The following is a 19,181-nucleotide window of genomic DNA, read 5'->3' as shown; positions in this document are numbered from 1 at the left end:
ACATTTAAAGGGGAAACATTTTTAAATACATTTATACGGTTTGAGAAATATAAATGCAGTCTTTAATGGGACTGGTATTGCATAATTATATAATATAAATATAAATACAATAACGATTTATTGTATAATATACTTGACATCATTCATTACACAGTGGCTTTCCTCATTATTTCCTAAAGATGATTAACCCAAGCCTATCAGCTTCCAAACAAACAACCTTTCGAAGTATCTGTAGGCGGGACTGGGTAATTCCTGCTGGTTTATTGCAGATAACCATTCCTTATATGTAATGTCTCGTCTCTCAGAACTATGTGCTGTGCATTTCTTAAGTAATCTGTAAGAATAAGCATTGCATGTTTTAATCATGAACATATCTCATTATGAAATGAATTAAAATGGTTGCAATTTTCTGTAAAATTACGTACACAAGATAAATATATGCCACTGTTTAACACATTTATTGTACTTTTTGTCAAGCGAACTTGTATTATTTTAACCATCTTTTAAGAAATTTATGTTTTTTCACCCACGAAAATATACTTATGCAGACCGAGTTCAAGCCTGATAACGGCTTGTACGCCGTATTTGGTTATTGCATATTCAGTCTCTACTTGCCATGGTAACAATAAATGTATAAAACGGAAGTCACCGAGGACTGTGATTCAGTAATCATGTAATTGAGATTATACCAATGTCTTTTCCTGTCCATTCAAGAATTAATGAGATATCTTTTGCATCTAATGCAAATAATGACGTACCACTGCGATAAGCGTCCCAATACTTATTTAAATAACAGTATCAATGTGATATTTTAAGCGTAAAAGTTTAATTTCATGGTTAACTCATAAATGGGCGTTGACGCCTATGTTAATTTTTTATTGCAGTTGAGCATCTTGGAGACAGCTGTTGAAAATGATATGATAGTAATTGCAGGTCTTGTAGTCCATGCGAGAGGCGTCGGCGGGCCCGCCAAACGCCGCCCACCGTCAATGAAGGGTGGGGCAGTTGCATACCAAAATCACCATGGGCAGAAACATCAAGAACAAATTCTTTTATTTACAAATATACAAGTACACACATAAATAGCATTACATTTATTGTTCCTAGTATTCTTATCAGTGATTTTTGTACGCGTAAAGGGCCTCTATTACCCTTAACATACAGAATACAGTTTAAAATAATGGTTCATATACAGAAGACAGACCCATTTTCCTCGCTGCGTCAATAACTCCTCTGCTTAGTTTTTTAATTCTTTTTCTTTTTTTTAGGGTGGAGGAGGGTAGGGAAAAGATGTGAACTCCCACCTCGTCCATGTATAATCTTGTAAGAGTTATACCCTGCAGGACATGTGAGATTTTACGTGCTTGCTGTACCCGACGTGCCAGGACGCTAAGAGTTCCTCCTCCTCCTCCCCCACCCCCTCTCCGAGTTGCATTCTCATCCACGGCCACAAGTTTTCATATTTAATATTATCTATTGATTTATTTATTCGCATATGTATTTATTCACTTGTTTACTGTGATATATGTTTTATTTTTAGTACTGCCTCAGCCATTGACTACGTTTTTTGTTCTGTAATGAAGAATTAGAATTGTTTTTGCAAAGGATACGAGTCAGGGACTAGTTGCTCGTACAACACGGACGGCAGTCAAAAGGAGGAGCGTTGGCGGCTGGCGAGGGGCTACGGGTCACCAGTAGATAGTAACGAAGCGAAAGAATTTCCTCTCATTGTTTGTGTTTGTCTACCAATTTCTCTCAGAGGAATATGCAGAAATGTACGAATGATGATAATATTCAACTTTATTGCAGTAGTTGAATTCAGACATATTTAGTTTTGCTCCAAATTTGAGCATTCTCGGAGGAAAGGAGCTGATGTAGGGAATGGCGTGTTCAGGAAACATTGATATTTCACATAAGGTTTGATATATAATTCTTTATTTTTATTTTTTAGAAAAAATACTTAAGTCAAAGAATACATATAACATTGGTATGCTGATATAATGGGTTATGGTTGGCAGTAAACAGCGGGAGTTCGTGGAGTAATTGCATACACACAGACATACACAGGCACACACACACACAGATACACGCGCAGATACACACACATACTTTTCTTCAACATCGATATAAGAACATTCTAGATACAACGGAGGGTCGTTCGATTCGTCAGTAAATGTAGAAAATTCTAATAAAAACTAATAAGTTACCACTGAAAGAATATGTACTATTTGGGAATAGTAATACATAAAACCATAGTTCAACAGCTAATGAATTACTGTGTATAGTGTTGTAAATAGTTTTGATATATTACGGTAACTCTATGTCGATGGAAAATATAAAAGGATGATCATGAAACACTAATGAAGAGTTCACATGCACTCCAAATAATGACGCATGGGTGACTAAGGCGGATTCACAATGCATCAACAGCCAACGCATGCGCAGTAACATATTCTCGCCAGAAAGTGTCTTGAGTTGTTCTTATATCGACATTGATTTTCTCATTCACATTAAGGTCCACTCACCGATGGACACAGCATGACTTGAGGGTGATACGGTTTCTCTGTGACATTTCATAATAAAATATATTTGAAAAACCCGCGCTGCGCGATGACATCATACATCGTTCCCATTTTCTGTGGTGAGGTGACGCCGGCCGAAAATGACGTCATGTCGTCGGTCGATTCCGTTTTCTGTGGCGGAGCGACGCTGATTCTCGGACGAGTTTTTGTTCGACGGCGGGGTTGAGGTCATGTCTGCAAAAAAGTTTATTGCGAGGCTTGTGCATCCTTCACATGAACGGGTGATGCGCTTCTGTCTCTTAAAGGGAACTTAAAAATAGAACTATTTTGGTGTCTCTCCCGCTGCTCGATGCCATTTTATCACAAGCTGCTTAGCCAGGCAAATAACGCAGCTAAAAGTACATCACACATTCGTCGTGTTTTCATTAAAAAAAAAAAATACTTTTGGTCTGCACCCTGGGTGCCATCTTCCTAACTATTGCGAATTCGTTTCACATGAGGAGACCCGGGAGACAGTATTTCTTTGTGGAATTTTCCACAGCTCAGTCTTTTTATATCTTGAAACAGGAAATAATGAGTTTGGTCAAATGCAATCTTATAGATACATTGTCACGACTATTGTCATAGGAATAACGATAGTCATAATAATGATAACGATGGAGGTGATAATGATCATAATAATGATAATGATAATAATAGTAATACTAATGATAATAATAGTAGTAATAATAATGATATTAATAATGATAATAATAATAATAATAATAATAATAATAATAACATTACAGCAATAACAACAATGATAGTAATAAAGCTAATAATGATGTTAACGATAACAACAATTCCAATAATAATAATTATGACAGTGATACTAATAACACTACACTAGTCTCCATTGGTGAAACGAAAGCGCACTAGCTTTGCAAAGCGTTCCCAGACATCCGGAGGTGTGAGTGTGAGTAGGTGCATCCACAGTCTATCACAAACCCGTACTGCAACGCAGAGGCGCCTCCACCATCGATCACACTCCCGGTCGGCGCTAGAAGGAGCACTGGCAGTCTTTCACGACCATGTTCGGCAGTATGGTGTCCTGGACGCTGTTGTCGGAGGACATTAGTAGGACTTGCAGAGGCTCGAACCGGGTCGGGGCGCAGCACGGAGTGAGGGCGGCTCGCATGCTGGCATTGAAGGGAGAGTTTTCCGCTCTCAGAATCGTCTGTTAATAAAAATAAATGAATAAATAAAAATAATAATGTTTTATGAATAAACAAAGAAAATAATAATAATAGAATAACAATACTAATAATAGTAGTGGTAGTAATAATAACAACAATAATAGTAGTTGTAATAATGATAGTAATAATAATAATGATAATAATAATAATAATAATAATAATAATAATAATAATAATAATAATAATAATAATAATAATAATAATACTGATAATAAAATAATAATAATAATAATAATAATAATAATAATAATGATAATAAAATAATAATATTAATAATGATAATAAAATAATAATAATAATAATAATAATAATAATAATGATAACAATAATAATAATAATAATAATAATGATAATGATAATAATAACAATAAGTAGGCCCCCTCCCCCGAGGTCGTGACATTTGTCTTGTGTGTTTGGGTGGCCATATACATTATATATATATCATATATGTATATATATATATTATATATGTATATATATGTATATATATAAATATATATATATATACACACACACACACACACACACACACATATATATATATATATATATATTATATATATATATACATATACATATATATATATATATATATACATACACATATCCACATATATATACATATAAATATATATATATATATATATATGTATATATGTGTGTATATATATACACATATACACACATATATATACATATAAATATATATATATATATATATATATATATGTGTGTGGGTGTGTGTATATATATACACATATACACATATATATATACATATAAATGTGTGTGTGTGTGCGTGTGTGTGTGTGTGTGTGTGTGTGTGTGTGTGTGTGTACGCGCGTGTGTATGTATGTATACATGTGTGTGTGCGTGCGTGTGTATGTATGCGCGTGTGTGTGGGTGTGTATGCATGTATGTATGCATGCATGCGTGTGTGTGTGTACACATCTTTATGAAAATATTTGTATAAATATATAAAAATATTTAAATATAACAAATTACCTTGCCCGATCACACCTATGCACCCACCCTTCGCGCATAAGCATATTTATGCATCAATATATACAAAAAACATACATAGATACATAATCAAAGGATATATGAAACTAGAGAGTGGTATGCATTGTTGATTTTCTTCTTGTTTATTACAAAGGATTTTATTCGTATAAGGGAAGAGCTGGGTGAGGTTAGACCACACACACACACACACACACACACACACACACACACACACACACACACACACACACACACACACACACACACACACACACACACACACACACACACACACACACACACACACACACACACACACACACACACACACACACACACACACATCTCTCATGGCGCACACACCTCTCATGGCGCTGTGGTTAGAGCTCTGGCCTGCCACTACGGAGGTCCGGGTTCGACTCTCGCCCGGGGCTGAAATAATATCAGTATCGCAGCGCTGAGGGGTGTTACTCCAACTCTCGTGGGCGGGGAGTTGGGGGGGGGTGTGCAAGGTCATAGCATTACCCATAGATCGGACCTACGAGCTCTGAGCTCTCTTCCAGGAGGGAAATAGCTGTCGATCACGAGTCCAACACGTGATTCAAAGACCAAGTGAATACACACACACACACGCACACACATACACACACACACACACACACACACACACACACACACACACACACGTTCAGGGATAAGGCAGGTTACTTGGTGTGATCTGGCCTAATAATGCATGATTTCTCTATTGGCACAATGCTAGAGTGCCGTTTCTAGGATCTCTGTGGCGAGAGAGAGAGAGAGAGAGAGAGAGAGAGAGAGAGAGAGAGAGAGAGAGAGAGAGAGAGAGAGAGAGAGAGAGAGAGAGAGAGAGAGAGAGAGAGAGAGAGAGAGAGAGAGAGAGAGAGAGAAAGAGAGAGAGAGACTCACCCTAATCAAGGAGGAGTAGTTATTAGACTTCGGGAGCCCTCCGAGGCAGTCGCCGCTACAGTAGGAGGCGCTGTAGCTCTTCGGATACACGACGTATCTGTCCCAGCCCAAGTCCTTGAAGTTGATGTGGAGCGGCTTGAGGCAGCACTCGGAGGACGAGGAACACGAGGGCGTCGAGGACGAACCGCCCCCGGAGCTTCCAGTTGACCGACGAAGGCGCTGCTGGAGGGGAAACAGAGTTGGGACCTTGAAACTGACGCTTCGGTCTGCTTGGGCGGGGAGGGACTTGCTTCCGAGGTCGACCTTGGCGATTACCCCTTCCAAAAAACATCTGTGACTCGACCGTCGACCTCCAAGGGTCGAGATCTTGTCCGTCGACCTCAAAGTGTCGAGATCTTGTCTTTAAGATCGAGTGCGTATAGTGGAGATTTTTTTTTTTTTTTTTTTTTTCGGTTCGACTTCCGGAGTTGCGTTTTGTCGCTAAAAGATGGCGGTAGTATTAGACTGTTCATGTATCTATTTATTTGTTTTTTTATTTGTCTATTTGTTTATTCAATTACTAATTTATTTATCTACTTATTCATTTATTTACCTATCTATACATTTGTTTACGCATCTATTTATATATCTATTTATTTATTAATATATTTAGCTATTTACCTATTTATGTATTTATCAATGTATCTATGCATTCACTTATCTATCTATCTATCTATCTATCTATATATATATATATTTATATATATATATATATATATATATATATATATATTATATATATATATATATATATATATATATATTTATTTGTTTATCCATGTAGGCGTTTGTGAAATTCAAAGGTGGTTGCAAGGCAGGGGAGGCGAACCGATTTCGGTCACTAAATTTGACTTGTTATGTTATGTGCACGTATGTCTCACAGGCAACCCCCCCCCCCCCCCGCCCCCGGCTCCCTCATCTCCAGGAACCCCCGAAGAACCCTCCTTCCCCCTCCCCACAGGACCCTTCCCCCGTGGGGAAAAGGTCTTCTCCTGACGATACGTACCTGCATGTCCGTGGCCTCGACGCCCTCGACCACCAGGAAGGGCCGGTGGCGCTTCTGCGGGTCGATCGGGAAGGCGTGGCGCGGAGAGGTGCACGTCGGGCACGTGACCTCCAGCTCGAGGGTCTTACTTCGTCGGTAGCTCGGCGCCTCCCTCAGGCTGTGCTTCCACTTCCGAAGTGCCTGACTCACGTCGAAGTGGACCCAGCCCTCCGACAGCCGGGTCACGTTGTGGCTCACCGTCCAGCCTCGTCTCCGGGGGTCGCCGACCCCCCTCCCGGCGTCCCCCCTGCGGTCATGCGACCCCGACATCTCCCGCAGGCGGAGGAGCTGCGGTTCGTTGTCGCCTCCGTCAGGGACCTTCCAGGCCCAGAGGACGGCGACAGCGTGGCGGAGTGCGAGGAGAGACTCGTCAAGTGTTATCTGGAAGGAGGCTGACGGGTGCTGCGTCCTCTCGTCGCACCAGAGGCCTGCAGGAGGGAGAAGACAGACCTTAGCGCCATTGTTCTTTTGTTCTTACAAAGACCTCGCCGTTTCACTCAGTCGAGGTCAGGACCCCGCGCACAGCAGTTTCAAGGACTCGAGGGGAGTCGAACACACTTGCCTGGTGTGTTTGGACAGCCAGGGCGAATGGCAGTCACCAGGTCACTCAGTGTCAAGGGAGTCGTGTTTGTCCTTCAACGAATTGAAATTTTCTGGTGTTAGACAAAACCAAATGCATAATGTGTGTCACGGCTTACGGGATGCTCCCAGCTGGTTATAGGAAACGGCTTCATAGTCTCTTAAAGAGGCAAAGGACTGCGCATGAGACTGAGAGGAGTAATTAATAACTAGAGCCCGGATTTCTAGCATTTATTCTATTTTTGCTATTACGACTATAAATGCAAATAAAAATTTGCATTTATTGCAAAAAATGCTACTTTACTATATACGCTATTTTGACCAGACACAAAGGCAAAAAGTAGTCATTATGCAATAAATGACTATAAAACCTGCACAAAGAAGTAGTACGTATCTGTACCATTAAACATATAATAATTTAATTATCAAGTAACGCTGAATAAATAATTGATATAACTAAGTTTGCCATACTTCAACTTTCTTTAAATTTCCTATTAAAGAAAACGTAAGAAATATAATTGAGGAAATTTTTGAAATATAATTAAAAGATAAAAGTGGGTTTTTTGTCAAATTAATGAAATTATAAGCAACAAAAATTAAAAATGGGTTATGTTTACATATAATAGTAATGTATTATAATACATTGTAGCAATGTATAAATATGTGTCACGTGTGTACCTAATCTGCATTCCACGTGAATTGTGCAAGTCATTGTTATTGTGGTCATGCCATTACCAGTTACACAAGTGCTTGAACCTGCTATAAAATGCCAAAAGTGAAGCAATCCGATGGAGTGCGTATCAGAAAAATACTTTAAGTATGCTCCTGTCACTTTAGTAGAAGTTGAGCGGACATTTTCAAAAATGAAAATGATTCTTTCAGATAGAAGATTGTCGCTTACAACGGAAAATATAAATAAAATGTTAATTATTTCTTGCAACAATGTTTAATTATTAAGTATTACTTTGTTTTGTTATCTATTCTATAGTTTTTTAACTATATGGTTTCCGATTAAAATGATAACTTTCAGTTTTTATAGCTACCTACACATGAAAAAAAAAGTGCTGAATTTTAGACAAAAATAGCAAAGTTTTACGTGCAATTTTGCTACAAATAAGAACTATTTTGCTAGAAATAAAAACTATTTTGCTATGATACCTGCAATATCAACTTTTTTAGTCCTATTTTGACCATATTTTTTGCGCTATTTTGACCACTTTTTTAGGACTAGAAACCCGGTCTCTATTAATAACCTAATCAGAAGTACCCAAGTAACTGGAAATTACTTCGAAAAAATACATAGATATATATCTAAGAGGCGGGGAATGAGGGACGACAGGAAGAGGATGGAGGAGGGGAGAATGGGAAGGGAAGTGGAAGAAGGAAAGGGAAGAGTTTGGGGCGAGGGAAGCGAAAATAAGAGATGAAGGGGAAGTAGGAGAGGAGGGGAGGGGAGGATATAGAGTGGAGGTGGAGGGAGAGGGGGTGGGGAAAGGGTAGATGGTGACGGGGAGGGGAGTAGGAGTGTAAGTAAAATGGAAAGGCTGGAGGCTGGGTGGAGAAAGAGGAGGAGTCGATGGGGAGGAGAGGAGAGAGAAGGGGAAGTGGGAGGAGGTGGAGAGAAGAGGGGAAAGGAAGGGTAGGGGGAGGGGAGAGGAGGGGTAGGGGGAGGGGAGAGGAGAGGGAGGGAAGAGGAGGGGTAGGGGAGGGGAGAGGTGGTGTGGGGGAGGGGAGAGGAGGGTTGGGAGTGGGGAGGGGAGAGGAGGAGTGGGGAGGAGAGAGGGAGGACGGGTGGGGGAGGGGAGGGGAGAAGAGGGGTGGGGGAGGGGAGAGGAGGGGTGGGGAGGGAAGAGGAGGGGTGGGGGAGGGGAGAGGAGGGGATGGGGAGGGGAGGGGAGAGGAGGGGCAGGGGAGGGGAGGGGAGAAGAGGGGTGGGGGGAGAGGAGGGGCAGGGGAGGGGAGGGGAGAAGAGGGGTGGGGAGGGGAGGGGAGAGGAGAGGGGCAAGTGAAAGGGAGGGGGAGTCCAACAGACGTACTATGGGATGTGAGTATTTCATTTCGCTCCGATGAGAAGTGCGCGTGTGGTGGAACACGGACCGGGGTCAGCAGGAATGTGTGCTTAGCAAGCACGCGTCTGCCGGCCCACTGTACAGATCAGGCACTGCAGAATTGCACCGCAGCGTGGCACTGTAGAATGCCAGCTTACGGCAGCAGTGGAAGGGGATCTCTCTCACGGTGTCCATGAATGGCTGGCTCTACACAGGTAGTGGGATACAGACACACAAACAGTTGTTAAACGTACACACGCACACACACACACATACATACACAAAGAAAAGAAAGAGGTGACCTGCTGACCATCTACAGAATCATGAAAGGCACGGAAGTCCTTGGTAGAGAGGACTTACTAAATTGGGATGAGAGAAATGCAAGGGGACGTGAAAAGAAACTCAAAAAGGACAGTTATAGAGGAGACCTGAAAAAAAGTTTTCCACACAGAGTGGTGGATGTCTGGAACAAACTAGACAAAACAATAGTGTGTACAAAAACTACAGGCGGATTTAAGATCAAACTAGACACTGCGAGACACAAAGACGGGACACCACGAGCATAACTCCCCTTCCCGTAAGATACAACTAGGAAAACACACACGCACACACACACACACACACATACATACATACACACACACACACACACATACATACACAAACACACACACACAGACACATGCGGGATCGTCATCGGTGTTTCTCGGGTTTCAGGCCGACTTTCCAGGAACTTCGGTCAACCCCGTCAGGTCGAGCGAGGTCAGGGGTCGGCACCGTTTAAGTCCACGCAGGCACATCCTTTCATGTCTACAGTCTTGAGTGCCAAGTGTGTGTAGTCTTGGATGAAACTTCTCCCGCGGTGGTGGGCACTTTACTCCATTTATTTTGGCTGCCGCCGGGTGATTTTATTCATCTTTGTCTGCGGCGCTAGACAATTTTATTCATATCCGTAGTAAACACCTCCCCCCCTTTGACAGTCAAGGTGGGTAGAGGGGGGTAACATTCCTTCATTACCGGGTGAAGACATTTGTAAAAAAAAAACAACCAGTATATATATATATATATATATATATATATATATATATATATATATATATATATATATATATATATATATATATATATATATATATATATATATACAGTATATATATATATATATATAAATTATCATTGTCTTTGCCATCAACTTTGATCGTCCAAATATCACATTATTAAGGTGTCAAGACATTTCGAAACACTGTTGCAAATTGAGTGCCTCCACGTGGTTTCATTGCATTGTTAAGGCGACCACCAAGCCGAAGAGACAATAAATCATAGTGAACAGTGACATTGGTGATATACGGATGGTTTCAAAGAACAATACTATTGAGTCAACATATCCTGAGGATGAAAGGATCAGGATACCGTTCCAGTAGGGTTACCCCCCCCCCCAAAAAAAAAAAAAAAATATATATATATATATATACATATACATATATATATATACATATATTGTATGTACGATAATTTCTGTTACAACATCGGACATTATTTTCTCTTTGTTCTCTTTGCCATATTTTTTTTCTTTTTAGGTTTCGTTAAATTTGGAGCCCAAAATCCAAAATGCACGATAACTAGCGCTTATATTAGGAGGACAGGCCTCTTGGCTTCTTTCCTGTGAATGGCATTAGAAGAAGAAACGGATGGAAATTATATTCAAAACATGATCACCGTCTGTGGTCAAATCTAACACAAGGTAAACCTAGCCTAACCTCGCCTAACTTTGTCCGATTCCGCTAACATCTCTCCAAATCGTTTTCCTAAACGGTCCTGTTGGTGTGTGTAGTATGAAATACAGTAGTCTTCTGGCATGGGCAGACTGTGCAAGATGAAGGCATTGTGGAAATCTTTTCATGAGATGAGAAAGCGCGCGCGCGCGTGTATTCACTTGTATTCACTTGGTCTTTGGATCACGTGTTGGACTCGTGATCGACAGCTATTTCCACATCCTGAAAGAGAGCTCAGAGCTCGTAGGTCCGATCTATGGGTAATGCTATGACCTTGCACACACACACACACACCCAACTCCCCGCCCACGAGAGTTGGAGTAACACCCCTCAGCGCTGCGATACTGATATTATTTCAGCCCCGGGCGAGGATCGAACCCGGACCTCCGTAATGGCAGGCCAAAAGCTCTAACCACAGCGCGCCATGAGAGGTGTGTGTGTGTGTGTGTGTGTGTGTGTGAGGGAAAGAGAGAGAGAGAGGAGAGAGAAGTATGTCCAAGAATTAGGACTGCACGGATTTTATATAATCAAAAAGACTTCTTGTATTCCGCCTCCCTCCTCCTTCGCTCCCTTAAAAATCTCCTTTACCAAGTCCATGACCCCAGCTTTACAGTATGATATTGTATCCAGGAATAGAAATGTTGGTTATAATAGCGACAAAATACGATACAATACAATGCAATTCAGTACAATACAATCCATCACTATTATCACCTATTCAGTACAATACAAGCCATCGCTATTATCATTATTATTCGTTATCGTTCCTACCCAAGTTGACAATATCCCGCTGCAATACAATACAATACAATACAATACAATACAATACAATACAATACACTGGAATTCGACGCTGGCTTTGGTCTGCCCGATTTGCTCAGCGCAGCGTCAGGTGTCCTGACGTTATCGCCGCTGACAGGGCGTGGGAACCATGCTGCTCCCGCCGACAGCGCTGACCGTCAGCATGGGCAGCCTTACAACTGGGCATAACAGTGCTGTTGCTAAGTATATGGTCGTGTTCGTGGACTCCTTGATCACAAACAGGGGTCACGTGTAACCGAATAGAATTGGCTAGCGTCAGAACTAAAAAAAAAAAAAAAAAAACGTTAAATATATCGAAGCCAAATGGAACCGTCAAATGTTAATGTCAAATGTTAGTGCCACCTAAACGGAATAGATTTTAATTTCACACCAGAATAAAAATGTAAAGTTTGTCACATGACTTGTGCATTTGTGGTGATCCTGCTAGGCCTGACCCACTAACCTCCAAAAGTTGAATAAGTTGACTACAATGAAAGTTGAACACCGATGCATGGTAGAAATAGTAGTAACAAATAACGATTGTGATCATGATAATATTGTTAGTTATCAGAATGATAATAATAATAATAATATTGAAACAATGATAATGACAATAATGCAAACACACACAAATGTAATCCCCGGTTTGGGTACGGCTTGGACGGCTGCTTAATTTAAAAAAAATTGCCTTAATTCCTCGCGGCAATTTATTATTATTACCTTAAAATGAATTGTATGTGTGTGTGTGGGTAGTCCCTCCGCTCCGCCTTAGCCTTTAGAGTAGAATGAAACGTAGATTTCTGACATTGATTAGTAAGACCTTCAAGACAGAAAAGTAAAGGGGTTTTTTATTCGTGTTTGGGTTGACCCATCGTATACATGCTTCTTGGTGTTGCTTGTCCACAGTAAACTTTTAAGGTTCGATTTTTGTATTTTGTACTCTTGACCTCATTTCATCCTGTTCTGATATCTATTTCTTATATAAGTCTGTCACCGTCAAAAATTATGACACTGACCTACGAAACATCTAGACTGTAAGCACGCTCAGGATACCCGGCGTGGGAGTTACCAGTTATTATTAAAAGTAATTATTTAACCTTCGTTCAAATTAAACTGTCAGTCGGAACAGTACATACTTTACATTTCTATAAGTATTTACACGGGAATTAGAATATCAAAAACATATTGTAATGCGGTAGAAGAAAAAGGGAATAAAAACAATTCAATTCAATGTTTGGCAACTTGTTCACTCTTGGTCCCCTTGTGTAGGCGTTTAGCAAATGTTGCAAAAATCACGCTTTGAGACGCAATAGAAAAAAATACATTTCTGTAACGCATCCTAACGTGACACGTTGATAATTTTCCCACTGAAACACACTGATAAAATAACGCCTTTGTCTTCCAAAGATAACGTGAAGAGCGCTTTGCTACGCGATATTTCTAACGGTCATATCACACTGTGGCAGAATTCATTAGGCGACGAAGACAACTGCCGTGACAATATAGTACATTCGTCCTTCCTCTCCAGTCCTTTGGGTCACCACTGGCAGGTTTCTGCCCCATGCCGATAATTTCCAGAATGATATACAATTGTGAATAGATGAATTTGTCTTATTAATTTGTTCTTGTTCAGATTTACAGTAGATGCTGAAGAGTGCTTCTGAACATTTTTTTTTTGTACTGAATCACAGCAGACGAGTCTATTCGAGGGAAATCTCCATTGCTCAGTGTTAAAGATTGATTTCAAAATTATGAGGATGTGGTTGTCTTTTCATATATTATTGTGGCCAGCATCAGATGTTTCTAGTCTGCTGGGGTATCATTAAAGCTAGATTAGAGTAGACTAGGAATGGCTAGAATAATAATTACATGAATACGAAATCAGAAACCCAGACTAGCATTTATCTGTTCATGTCAAAGTATACATACACGATTTACTGATGCATCGTTATAGGATCCAAAAATCAGTCGTCTGTGTGTGCGTGTATTTTGTTGGAATATTCATATAATTTGTGAAAAAAAGGTGAACGATTAATATTATCATGTTCATCTTATCCTCCGCACGCCATATAATGTGAATAAAAATGTGTGAAAATAACCTTAAAAAACACTAGGGATATGGCAGACTGTAATGTAAATCTAGAGTCTACGACAAAATGGTAGTCACCATTATTTTTCAATTTTACATTATATCTTACCTATACGAAAAAAAATGTTATAATGTTATTCGATAACTTGTTAGTATATGGAAACATTGTACATCTGGCAGAACTCACTGATGTAAATAGTAAAATATTAGATATCTGTCATTCAAGTGACGTAGAAGGTGTACGGGACAAGTTTGTTACAATCAAGAAACTTTAGTACGAAGTATGGGTATTTTGATTACACTTGTGCGTTATTATATCGGCAAAGTATAGTGTATAAAAGAATTTATTGGTATATCAATACAATTTGTTTCCTAAATTTTGAAGAAACAAGATCATCCAGAAGTTTGGTCCGTGTTGGTGAAGAAACTACGGTTCCAGCCTATGAATCACCGTTGGATAAACAAGTAAGTGTTATTCATGTAATTTACCTTTATTTATTTCCGTCTTGCTATAATAGCAATGCAAATGTATTAAGCAATCAAATAATCCGACGTGTTTCATTTTTTTTATTTAGTAACGAACACAAATGGAACTCGATTTGGTGTCGGTTTGGCTCGTGCGTTCCGTGGGATCGACGCTGGCGCGAAGGCTTTCATTTACCCGATTTGCTCAGCGCAGCGTCAGGTGTCCTGACATTATCGCCGCTGACAGCTCATGGGAACCGTGCTGCTCCTGCCAACCGCGCTGACTGTCAGCATGGGCAGCCTTACAATTGGGCATATCAGTGCTGTTGCTAAGTATTTGGTTGGACTATGATAGCAGTGTAGATGTATAAGCAATCAAATAATCCGACGTGATTTCCGTTTTTTGTTTAGAAATGAACATAAATATTGGCGGGAAATGAATGTTTTGAGCACTTCTGGAGTCTCGTATGGAAAAACTATATGCTTACCTACCCCTCTCATTATAAACGTGACAGGATTAATTACCAACAACCTGTTTAGTCACCAGAAATTCAAATTACTTTACTTTGAATATGCAAGTGAGAACTGGTTATTAAATTGGCCGTGTTAACACGGGTAGGGTGGGTGAGAAAATTGTTAGCCACATTCCCCACGAAAACCCAATCTGTATACACGAAACGACCCATAAGTGTCGTATAAGTTAAAAGGAGAAGCAGTGTGTTTTGTAGTTAGGAACTAGTATGTAGTATTCAGGGCCGGTACTGCTGTCAAGGTCAGCTAGACAGCTGCATAGGTCTGGATATTTTAGAGAAAATATCTTGGTGCAATTAAAGAATATCTTATTAACGAAGGGAACAGTGGGTATGGAAGAAGACCGCGTTGTCAAAAATGTTGGAGTGTTTTTTTATTATTATTAATATCGAGTGTAATCTCGTGTAATTTCTTTATTAAAATTTATTGATATGGGAGAAGGGTGGGGGGTAGAGAGTTGTATACCATGGCGATGGCCCTGGGAACATTGCCGCCACTTCAACGAAGTCAACAATGTTGAACATTATGAATGGACAGGTGAGCTTTGTCGATGGGATTCACTCGCTTGAGATACCTATTAACGCCAGATAACTTATTTCAATATTCATTGTTGTGGCTCGGTTGCTAATGGGTTTGGGTATTTCTTTTATATCAGTTGTGAGTAAACTCTTATCAGTCATGTTCTGTGAGGCATTATTTTTTTTAGAAAGTGTGAAATGTTCGTTCCACTAAATATGATGCAGTATTTTTTTTTAGATTTTAATAACTACCAAAACTCGTTTCAATAACATCACTTGTATGGCGACAGCTGGCAACCGAGTGATTAGGTCCCATTCAGTATTCACAAGAAAAATTACTGATTACCAAGACGAAAAAACGAAGTTAGTTGGAGTTAAAACTTGAAACCGCTGGGCATAACAGAGCATGAAGTGTATAGCATGTACATACATACATAAAGAGACTTTTCTTCTATACAAACTCCATTCAAGACAAACGCAAGAGTTATGGCCGCCCGAGCGCATCTGCTAAAGACGCAATGTAAACAAATACCTACGTTGGAGGGATGCAATGGTGCAATTGTTCTTTGCCTTTTCACCACCACTCCCCCCCCACCCCCGTCCGCTAGTAGTAAGCTCTTGCCCTCCGCCCCCACATCCCCCAACTTCCCCGTTAATAACTGGCTCTTTCCCCCGTCGCGGAGCCGGATTAAGGCATTGAAACCAAAAACACTGAAAATATCATCGGTTGCCACTGGTCATTGCGAGTGACCATTTCTTGGTGGCCAAGTTGTTTTCATATAAATATTAACGCTTTCGCTGAGTGCAGGGGTTTCTCTCTCAGCTAAATTAAATCGCCTGACGATAGGCAGAACAAATATAAAGTAAACAAAAAAACAGTAAATCTGTGACCAAGTTTGACGCGTGGTGGTGTTGAAGTAATTTTAAACCTTTTCTCATGAAATGGACAGCATATTTGTAAATGAAACGTGACAGTGGCAGGGACGGAAGGAGTATATAAATCGAGATGGATCTAACCCAGTGTTTCCCGACCTTTTTTCAGGCGACCCCCTAACATGATCCTCATGATATGGACGCGACCTCTAATCTATTTGTGTATGTTAATAATATACATGACTAGGTGTTGACTGTAAAAGGTAAATAAGTATAATATACGTGTGAGAAAGGTAATGTGAGGTTATAAAAGACAAAGTTAACATCATTATGGTTATTGTATTGAATTAATCTAATTTTGCAACAAATAAATTAGCATACAAGATGTCTTGGCGACCCCAGGAAAAACGCTTAGCGACGCCAGGGTTGGGAAACGGTGGTCTAACCTATTCCACGGGGATTAATGAAATAGACGACGGCCAGAATAAAATAAAACGTGCTGCCACATGGTATTGACGGTATTAGGTCCTGTAATTCTGTCTAACGCCAGGCGAAGGTTGAACTGGTTTACTTGAATGAAATCGCATGGCGGCAGCTAGCATAAACGACTGGAGTCGTAAGACGCGAATTGAAATGTTACTGTGATTGGCATACGGTTTATGGAACTGCCAACAGTGAAATAAAATTAATTACTAACCCCCCACCCTCACCCCCACTCCCACCTTCATCCCACCCACGATGACGTATGCCAATGGGCAGTTTTGATTGGTTCTCGCTAGTTTTGTGTCCAATCGCAGTGCCTCTGGGTATGTGACGTCATGGAGAGGAGGTGGGTGGGGGCTGGATGGAGTTCTGGCAGAGTTATAGATTTGATTCCGGAATTTAATAGTGTCTGTCGATAGTCGTCGATCGAGCTGACTGGGTTCAGGCTGGGTCATGTGGCTAAATATATACTGTTTTTTTTTCTGGTTTCCCTCGGATGAAATTTAAATTTTAAATGGGGGAGGTGGGTTTCTAGGCCTGATGGTATGTGTATATATATATGTATATATATATATATATATATATATATATATATACTCTACATATATATATATACACGTGGTTCGACTTGTTTGAGAAGGCTTCAGGCATATTTACTAAATGAATAGATAAATTAATAAACAAAAATAAAGAGGTGGGTAGGAAAATAAGTATTGAATAGATGACTATATAAATAATTTAAATAGATGAATCGATGAATGAAATCAAGCCAAGAACAGTCTACTATTAGCAGCTGACATGCAAACACACTGCTAAACCCAGCGATGGTAAGTGGCATTTGTTGCAGTAAGAGTCGTTCTGAAGAAAACCGAAATAATTAACGACCCAAAAACGAAAAGTATCGTGTTCATTGAGGCTTATGGATGTTCACATGATCATACGTGGCTTCTCCTAAAAAAGATAACAATTCTTTCCCATCAGGTCCCTTCCCTGGGCGCGACGGGTGACGCCATGATTTATTTAATTTTCTCTGATTTTTTTTTCTTTCTATTTATCCTTTTTACGATGTTTTGCCGTGGTTGTTTGATTCATTCCACTTTTTTGTTGAAGGTTTGATCGTCAGGCGATTTTATTTAGCTGAAGGAAATAATTCACATCTGCGGGGTATGTCCAGATGAATCAGGGTCATTCTCCGGTGACTGCCACTTGCCCTGCATCTCTGAGTAACTGGGGCCAAGGTGGCTTCAACCGAGACAGATCTAATTTTGGCAGTCATCATAGCACACACACACACACACGCACACACACACACACACACACACACACACACACACACACACACACACACACACACACACACACACACACACACACACACACACACACACACACACACACACACACACACACATATATATATATATATATATATATATATACATGCTACATGTATGTATATATATATATATATATATACATGTATGTATATATGTATATATATTTATGTATGTATATATGTATATATGTATGTATATATATGTATGTATATATGTATGTATATATATGTATGTATATATGTATGTATATATGTATGTATATATGTATGTATGTATATATATGTATGTATATATGTATGTATGTATATGTATGTATATATGTATATGTATATATGTATATAAATATGTATATATGTATATATATATGTATGTATATATGTATATATATGTATATAATATATGTATGTATATATATATATGTATATATGTATATATATATGTATATGTATATATATATATATGTATATACTGTATGTATATATAAACAAGTAGTATTGAAGACGACAGCATTCTGGCAGTTAATAATTATTTTTATTATTATTTTCTAGGTTTCTAGCAAGGATCTTGTCATTCAGGGGGTGAGCAGAGACGAGTTCACCAAAAACATCGTCTTTGCTCACCCCCTGAATGACCAGATCCTTACCAGAAACCTAGAAAATACTAATAAAAATATTATTAACTACCAGAATGCTGTCGACTTCAATACTACTTGTATACAAGAAAATCTGCTCATTGGGAGATAGGGTTGATGAAAGAGTATAGGATGGTTTGGACACATGGAAAGAATGAGTGAAGAAAGATTAGTAAAAGAGGTGTGGAAGGTAGAGATGGAAGAAGTGAATATGAAGGGGCGTCCTAGGATGAGATGGATGGATGGGGTAAAAGGGGCATTACAAAAGAGAGGAATGTCTGTTG

General features: G+C 39.6%; 1 protein-coding gene across 2 annotated transcripts in view; it reads right to left on the bottom strand.

The window, feature by feature from the left end:
• Positions 1-1,973: 1,973 nt before the first annotated feature.
• Positions 1,974-19,181, bottom strand: part of LOC143021315 (uncharacterized) — a 32,119-nt gene continuing 14,911 nt past the window's right edge. Inside the window, exons 2-4 of one of the 2 annotated variants that reach the window (XM_076178724.1) lie at positions 6,732-7,198; positions 5,687-5,908; positions 1,974-3,738 (exon numbers count right to left, since the gene is read on the bottom strand). In XM_076178724.1, the coding sequence (XP_076034839.1) occupies positions 3,562-3,738; positions 5,687-5,908; positions 6,732-7,198 (866 nt within the window). In that variant the 3' untranslated portion in view covers positions 1,974-3,561. The remainder of the gene's footprint in view (positions 3,739-5,686; positions 5,909-6,731; positions 7,199-19,181) is intronic. The other variant, XM_076178725.1, reaches the window with a different exon arrangement.

This window comes from Oratosquilla oratoria, chromosome 41 (genome assembly GCF_046742065.1).
Source record: "Oratosquilla oratoria isolate Oo_2021 chromosome 41, ASM4674206v1, whole genome shotgun sequence".
NCBI lineage: Eukaryota > Metazoa > Arthropoda > Malacostraca > Stomatopoda > Squillidae > Oratosquilla > Oratosquilla oratoria.
Note: the sequence above shows the minus strand (reverse complement) of the source record. Positions and strands in the feature narration are given on the sequence as shown.